The sequence below is a fragment of the Ipomoea nil genome, unplaced genomic scaffold, assembly GCF_001879475.1.
Source record: "Ipomoea nil cultivar Tokyo-kokei standard unplaced genomic scaffold, Asagao_1.1 scaffold0728, whole genome shotgun sequence".
Lineage (NCBI taxonomy): Eukaryota > Viridiplantae > Streptophyta > Magnoliopsida > Solanales > Convolvulaceae > Ipomoea > Ipomoea nil.
Genome location: NW_017617156.1, coordinates 331,558 through 340,276, shown reverse-complemented (window position 1 = coordinate 340,276; position 8,719 = coordinate 331,558). Strand labels below are relative to the sequence as shown.

Genomic DNA, 8,719 nt, shown 5'->3' with positions numbered 1-8,719 from the left:
AGGTTTAGTCCCGATTACTTTGAACATTCAAAAAAACTTTTTGCTTTGAAAGTTTCCATCCACCCTAAAAAATTGAAATTTTTTTAAATTAATTGTCCTACTTAGAACCTCCGAACAATTTTGCACCCAAAATTTCCACTCACAGTTGATACAATCGTTATGGCGTGGACCGTGGTTCACACATCTATGTGGATCACTGTTGAGTTGAGCTTCCCTCCTATGTGGTAAATAGCTCATGTTTGGACCAAGTCAATTTTATCCACTATATTTTTAGACATGATTATTATTATTATTTATATAATAATAATAATTCTTGGGATATAAGGAGTTGGGGAAGTAGAAGAGTTAAGCATGTGAAGAGTTGAAGAAATTTATTCCCATTTAATCTTCATTATTTCCATGTTTAAGTATTGAGGTTATAAAAGGAGCTTCTCCATTCTTCTCCAAGTATTCACATATACATATGAGAGATTGATTCGGCAGTGAGGTTAAGAGAAGGGAAAAACTATTCTCCCTTCATTCTTTTCATTTGGCAGTGCGAGGAACTTGTCGTGAGTTTGCCAAACTTGTTATGTACAATCTTCATCAAATGTTTTGAAGGTCAGTTTGTATTTATTCCAGGCATCTTTTGGGTAATCTCGTACTACTTATATTCATTTTATCTTGTTCGTGGTAGTTGAATACTTTGAGTACGTACGGGATATTATTCATATTTAGCCTATGAATTTTAAAGGATGTATTTGGCCTAGAATTGGTGTATTTGATGATTTGTGGATGTATGGCTCGTGTGGTAGCCTGAACCTGTGTACCCGAGATTTGTTATAGTGGAATTGTTGGTGTTGGTGGTCCCGTGTTTTTTTCCCCGTGGTATTGGGGTTTCCACGTAAATCTTGTGTTCATTGCTTTGTTATTTATTTTTGGATATTGTGTATCATCTTGTGTTTGTGCTCCTGTCGATTCTGTGATTTTTTCATTGTCACAAGAAGTGGGATTACGTTGTCTTCTCATTTAAGAAAATATGGTGCCGTTAATTGCGTGATATGGGTTGCATATTTTTTTTTTTCACGCAACCTGTATTTTCCTCTCCCACTGTTTTTTCTTCAACTCCATTGCTGCAACATACATTTTTCTAACTCATAATGTCCATTATATAAACACATGATTGTCAATTAATCAACACTTGAGAGCTTACTAAAGATACATTTTTATAACTCATAAAGTACATTATTTTAAAGCATAAAATATATTATTTTAACTCATAAAATACATTATCGTACCCAAGGAGTTCATTATTTTAACACAAATGATTGAACAAACGTCGTTATTGACTAACGAAATTTTTTTAAACATCAAAATAACATCATTTTGGACCGTATTCCCCACAATAATTCTTCTCCTCTTCCACCTCCTCTCCCTTTGTTCATCTACTTCGATTTTGAGCCAACCTTGTGGTACAGTATCCCACACTTATATATTATGTTTATGAACATAACAAGACTATTAATTAAACTTGGAACATTATTGAAAGAGTAGATGAAAAATTCTAGTTTATAATTTGAATGAGTTTTCGCCCAACTTTCCATCTACTTGAACATTTGAAAAAAAAAAAAATTCCAACTATCTACTATAATACTCATGGATATATAGATCAGACTGATCAGACCACATAGTAGCTTTATTTTTTTTTTGAATGCTACTAGCTCTATTACATTGTAGTATCTGTTCATATACTTTCTCAACCTATTGAAACACAAAGAGCTAATAACACCTCCACTGAGGCTCGAACTCACAACCTTCCAAGTGGAAGTCCAACCCGGATACCATTGGACCACATAGTCCTGGTACATAGTAGCTTTATTTATTTTTATTTTTTTTCAAAAAAAAATTCCAAATGAAACTTTGTCTGGTCTCCTTGGTTTTTCATCGTCTGATCTTCCTCCATTTGATATTTTTATTAACTCAACAAGTCATTAAAATTCACGTGTACCTTATTAATTGCTCAATAAATTGTCCAAATGGGTGTAACTCTTGAATTTATTTATGGCCTCCAATCATCTCCCTAATCTCATTTTGGAATTTCCCCATAACTATAGGAGGTAAAGCTAGTGCTACCAACACACCCTTATTAATGTCTTCCATCCTTTTATGAGGCACCAAGTAGCCAACACCATAACTGACCGACACCACCCCACCAAACATGGGCCTGCCCCACCCAAAATCAACCTCGTCCAATCCCAATCGCGTGTTGTCCGCAATCAATAAGTTCCTAAGAACCGACCACTTCGGCCTGCCCTTAAGCACCATAAGATCCGCCACGGACTTCACATAATCCTCGTTCACATTATTCTTGGCCTCCCTAATCAGCTCCGCCGCGTACGCCACCGGGTTCTTGCACAGCAGCTCCGCCGTGGTGGCCGCTGCCACCGACACAAACGTGTTGCCGTAGTACCTGTAAATACAAAGGAGTTTTTGGTAAATAGATGGTAGCTGATTAGGTTAATGAGTTTGATTAGTTAATAGCATTAGTTAATTGTAGAAAAATATTTGGTAAATTAGCTGTTAGCTGATTATCTACAAAATGTCTTTCTCTAAAAATTGATTGAAAAAGTTTCTTTGAACAGCTTTTTGAATTTTAGCATTTTGGAGTAATAAATTATTACAGAAAGTTAATTAATTAAACACTCTAATTAATTGTTTAATCAAGTCAAACACCTAGGTCAAATAAGTTTAAATTGGCTAATAAGCTAACTCAAGCCCGTAACCTGGTTCTAATATCACTTCTTAGAATCAAAGGATTACCATTCACACCAAAAGCTATTACTAGTAACGAATGCACACAACTTTATTTCTTAATAGACTGTCATCACATTTTCAAGAGCGGAATGTCAGATTTGGCCCAACATTATCTAAAACTTATTCAAATATATTAATATTATTAAAAAAAATAATGAGTGTCTAACGTACCCGCGATTCAACTCGTAGGTGCCGCCCTGCAATCTCTCTCGTACGTTGACGAGAAACGTTAACTTCACCGTCGCGGCGGGGTGCGGATTGAGAGCGGCGGTGCGGCATTTCCACAAACACGCGGTGAGCGCCTCGAAGGTGGTGCAGTTTTCTAGGCACTGATCCTTGATCGCCTGCAGCTCTCTGGAGCCGAAGGTGAAGGAGCGTTTGAGTATGAGCATGCCGAACACGAGCGTCTCGCCGAAGAGCCACCGGAGATTCTTTAGCAGCTTTTCTACGTCGACGGATTTCCCATGGAACACTGCGGTCTTGGATTCGTCGGACTCCTCGAACTCTCTGTGTGTGCATGTGATGCGTGGGGTTGGCCTCGATTTTAAGAAGTCTCTTTCCCAGACGGGTAAAATGGAGGGTGCGGTGGCGCCGCCGTGCCCCAATTCGGCGACTGAGTTTAGAAACTGAACTAAGCCTTGGGAATCCATCATGGTGTGGTTGAAGCGAATGGCCAATACAAAACCACCGCAAGTGAAACGAGTTAACTGCATGATCAAACGAGTTATAATATATTCTTATAAGGATATATTTTATAACTTTTTACTGCATATATTAATCAACGTATTTGTTCATAATTACTTGAAATACAAAGAGTCAGATCAATACCTCTCAACCTACTCAAGTACAAATAGTCAATATCATATCTCTAAAGCCATTCATTTCGTGTCACTAGACCACCAAGTCATTGACAGATAAAATTAATTAGTTAGGGACAAATAATTGAAGGCCAAGCACCTTGTGCTCAAATGGTATGTAATGACATTTCTCATGTGGGAGGTCATGCGATCGAGTTAAAAGATAGAAAGTATGTTTGAACAGATACTACAATGTAATAGAGTCATTAGCATTCAAAAAAGCAAAAAAAAAATTGAAGGACCATCATTATCTATGAATCATGGTCCACACATTTGTGTGAACCATAAATAAAAAAATACAATTTTGAAGGAAGGACTAAGGGGGCGTTTGGTTCAAGTTATATAACATAACCAAGGGAATGTGACATTCCAAAGCTCACATTCCTATGTTTGGTTCACATTATCTCATGGAATCTAACATTCCCCAGGAATGTCACATTCCCTCCACATAGGATTTTGAAGGGAATGTGATTCCCTTCAATTTATAAGGTTATGTAAGATAACCTTAGTTATGTTAGTTTATTACACACACACACACACACACACACACACACACACACACACACACACACACACACACACACACATATATATATATATATATATATATATATAATTATTTTTGTAATTATATATTTTTTTATTTTTATTATGTTAGGTTAGCATATAAAATAATTTTGTTTCTCAAGTTCAATATTTTAGTTAATATTTTAAAATCATGTAATTATATATGATACCGTTATCTTATTTATTTATTTTAATTTTTAAATTTATTAAAATATATGAAAATATGTTAAGGATATTATAGTGTGTGAATAAAAGATAACCCTAAACCAAACATGATTATATTACATACCCCAATTTTAACCAAACACAGGAATCTAACATTCCCAGTAATCTAACATTTCCACCAATCTAACATTCCCTAAGGTAATCTGACATTCCGTGAACCAAACGACCCCTAAAATGCTTCATTTCCCCCCTTAGGGGCACCCGACAGAGCATTTGGTTGGAAGAATGTAAATGACAGTAACTCAATGACTCAGCAAATAAGCTAAATGCATATAAAGAATTTGTTCACTTTGAGCATAATCCCCACATTGTTGGGGACGATGTTCAAAACTTGATGGTAGGGCTGGGCACTTCGGGTTTCGGTTCGGTTTTTTTGGTTTCGGTTTCGGTTTGAAAAGTTCGGTTCGGTTCGGTTTCAGTTTCGGTTCGATATTTGGTTCGGTTTTGGTGAAAGTTTACTATTTGAACGTTTCTTTTTTTGCCTAACTGATTGTTCAATTGGCTCACTTGGAGTGCCACTTGAAGTGTTTTGTTGATGACAAGATGAAGAATCATTCATCTATAGTTAATATTTGAAAAATAAAAATTATTAAAACACCAAATGTTGGGACTTACAACTTGGAGTTGAGATTTGAAGACTTGAGGAGTTAAAATTATTAATTATTATGAAATATATATAATATCAGCATTTTGTACGCGTGATGCACGAAAATTTATGTCTAACATTACAAAATTGATAAATGCAAATAATTACAAATTATAGTTCAAATTATATTTCGCAATTTCTTAAAGTAATAAATTTTAATCATCGTATTTGAAAATTATAGATATGAACAAAATTTATATATTTTTTATTAATAATATAAACAATTTTGATATAATTTATATTTTATTTTTACAATAATTAAATAATATATCTATAATTCTAATCTAGTACCTGGTCACATATATTGGTACGTGTGTGTATCTTTATATATATACACACATATATGATTTACTATTCATAGAAATTTAATTAAAATATAATCAACAATTAAAGTAATTATATAATAATTTTAATGAAATGATAATTAAAGAATAGAAATAAGATATCATAGTTAATTTTATATATATATATATATATATATATATATATATATATATATATATATATATATAATTTAATTAAAATATAATCAACAATTAAAGTAATTATATAATAATTTTAATGAAATGATAATTAAAGAATAGAAAAAAGATATCATAATTAATTATATATATATATATATATATATATATATATATATATATATATATAATTTAATTAAAATATAATCAACAATTAAAGTAATTATATAATGATTTTAATAAAATAATAATTAAAGAATAGGAAAAAGATCTCATAGTTAATTAAATTTTATATATATATATATATATATATATATATATATATATATATATATATATATATATATATATATATATATATATATATATAGGTGTATGATAATAATGATAGAATTATGAAATTTTTAGAATTAAATAGCAATGGTGTAATAACGGTATAATGATATTTTAGTCTAACAAGAATGTAGTACGGACAATTTTATTCATTATATTTGAAGTTTGCAACATTTAATGAAAAATGTATACCTTTATTACCATACAAATGTGAATATAAATATAAATGTGGTTATAGCTTAGTGGCTATAGCTCTTAGTTTATAACCAAATGAGTAATGGTTCAAACCTCACCTTATCTATATATATATATATATATATATCTATTATTATTAAAAAAAAAAATAGAAAACCGATCGGTTTTCCGGTTCGGTTTGGATTAAATCCGATCGAACCGAAATATCCAGCCCTACTTGATGGCCCTGTGCCGATTTTAGTTTGTTTGACCACTATTAATTGTTTGACTTGTAGTTTGTTTGACCACTATTAATTGTTTGACTTGGTTAAAAAATCACAACTCCAAAATGTTAAAATTCAAAAAACTGGTCAATTAGCTTTTTGAAAAAAAAAAATTATACCAAATAGATAATAGCTAATTCACCAAATACCTTCGATTTCCTTTTTCAAATACTGCATAGTGAAACAGTGAGTTAAGCGAGTGTGGGCATTAATTAATTAGGATACCTGAATATGTAGAAGAGGGCGCTCTGTGATCCCAGTGGAGTCGGGCACATGATGGAGAAGCTTATTCAAGTGTGGGCAAGGAGGGTGCAAGGACTCAACACCCAACTCATCAAGCTCAACATTTGCTTTGGCAGGCACAAACCACACCCGTTTCTCATCAAAACAAAACACCACAAGCTTCTTATTCTGCCCTTCAATGATCCTCCCAGCCAAAGGGTGGTAGAAAACAAGTGCTTTGCCCAACCCTCTCTTGATTTCCTCAACTGGATCCATTATCCCTCTCATTTCCTCGTTCACCTTGTACGCCATCAACACCGCAACTTGAACTCGCAGGCTGCCTTGGTCGTCGATGTCCGACACCTGTACCACATCGCGTTGCGTTTCGCTTTCTGGCAAAATAAGTTGTGGTTTGCTTCTTCTCACACAGAATACCCGTGGCGCCATTGCAATTCAATTCGATCGCAAAGGGAAATGTCTTGTGAATTGAGAAGATGAAAACTTTGCTATATATACATATATGATGTTGTGTGGTTTAAACTAGAAGTGGAGTTATATTGGTGGGAGTGGTGTTCTTAGCAAACTAATACTACTAGTAGTGTTATGATCAAGCGTTTGGACCAAGCATTATTGAACCTTGGTAGCGACAGTGTAGGAATTATGCACAAAGTAAACAGATCTCTTGTGTAATTGTGTGCACCGGTATACGGTCATGTCTGTCCTAAGGCATTGAGTAATCGTGATTTATATTCTCCAAAATGCTCTATTGGATTGGGGTGGGGGACCCGGGGCCTGTAATTTACATCCTCCCAAATGCTATGTTTGATCGGAAGAAGATCAAAATATCCTTCTAAATGCTCTGTTGGGTTGGGAGGAGTTCGCCAAAAGGTATAACTAGTACGGAAGGCGCAACTTTATCTCATTTTATTGCTACATTTTCGGGAGTAAGGTGTTAAAATTAGCCTTTCATCAGCCTCTGTCTAACAAACTAAGTAGGTTTTCAAAGTGGTAAATTGCGTTGGAAGACTCAAGATGCAGTCACAGAATGATTTACCCATCCACAATTCTATCAGGTCAAAATATTACGGCTCCAGAGGTGGGAGACTTCGTCTTTTGAGGGTAAATTTTTAAGTCTGTCTCATGCATAGAGCTAGCGCATTTACTAATATAGTTGAGTTTCATGATTATTTAGTCTCTAGTATATATGCATAGATCGCATTTACTAATGTTAGGTGGAGGTCCGTGAAGGGTCAAGTCTTAACACATCTTGCCTCTCAAAAATTGTAACCATCTATAAAGAAATAATATTACACATTCATTACGAGCTATAACGTCTGACATAGTGATAATTACTTCATCTTAAAACTAAGCTAGCGAGTTTCATGATTATTTAGGCTCTAGTAGTTAAAGTTGCATTTAGTTCATTGATAGTTCTTAAATATATATGTGCAAATAATATCTTTCATAAATTAGTTGCTAGCTGGATGATGATATTGTTGGACTTGGATGACATGAGCTGCACATGCATCTATAAGCTTTAGGATTGTTTCATTTCAAACTCACTTCATTATAATAGTGTGATGTGTCGTTGAATTCATTTTGTACAACACACACTAGTCCATGTGGTGCACATATTTTGAGCCCATGCAAGAACATAAAAGCTACGCCCGCAAATTATATCATATATAGACTAGAGTCTACTTAGATAATATGCAATGTGGATCTTGGTCCGATATCCAAATCATGTACTTGCAGTTAACATATTATACATTTTTAAATAAATTGAAAGTATATAATACGTTAATTGTAAATACATAGTCCGTTAATTGAAGGTGTGTAATATGTTAATGATATGTATGAACAGAGTTCAGAATGCATGTGTTGAATCCTGATCCACGATATAATGATCAATGAAGTTACAAATGTACTTTTCAAAAAAATAAAAATTTACAAATGTAAATCAATCTAACCAAAAAATTAAAATTTTAAATAATTTTTCTATATATTTTTGGATATGTTTGGTTTTATAAAATTTTTAGTATAAAATGCCCAAAAATTCATACGATCAATCATTATTCACATTACAAGGTAGATCACTAACATATAAGTTCATTTTTAGAATAGTATAAGTTCATTTTTTAGAGGTTCAGTTTTAGC

General features: G+C 33.3%; 1 protein-coding gene across 1 annotated transcript; it reads right to left on the bottom strand.

The window, feature by feature from the left end:
• Nucleotides 1-1,842: 1,842 nt before the first annotated feature.
• LOC109176685 (methanol O-anthraniloyltransferase-like) lies at nucleotides 1,843-7,040 on the bottom strand. The gene is made up of 3 exons (XM_019326092.1): nucleotides 6,566-7,040; nucleotides 2,965-3,500; nucleotides 1,843-2,449 (listed from the first exon to the last, which is right to left on the bottom strand). The coding sequence occupies exons 1-3, from the start codon at nucleotides 7,007-7,009 to the stop codon at nucleotides 2,035-2,037; spliced, it is 1,395 nt and encodes a 464-aa protein (XP_019181637.1). The 5' UTR covers nucleotides 7,010-7,040; the 3' UTR covers nucleotides 1,843-2,034.
• Nucleotides 7,041-8,719: the final 1,679 nt, after the last annotated feature.

Coding starts and splice junctions, on each gene's coding strand:
- LOC109176685 (XM_019326092.1), bottom strand. CDS start 7,009: ATGGCGCCACGGGTATTCTGTGTGAGAAGAAGCAAACCACAACTTATT. Junction 3,501..6,565: donor GCCCTCTTCTACATATTCAG/GTATCCTAATTA, acceptor TTGATCATGCAG/TTAACTCGTTTCACTTGCGG. Junction 2,450..2,964: donor ACCTACGAGTTGAATCGCGG/GTACGTTAGACA, acceptor TTGTATTTACAG/GTACTACGGCAACACGTTTG.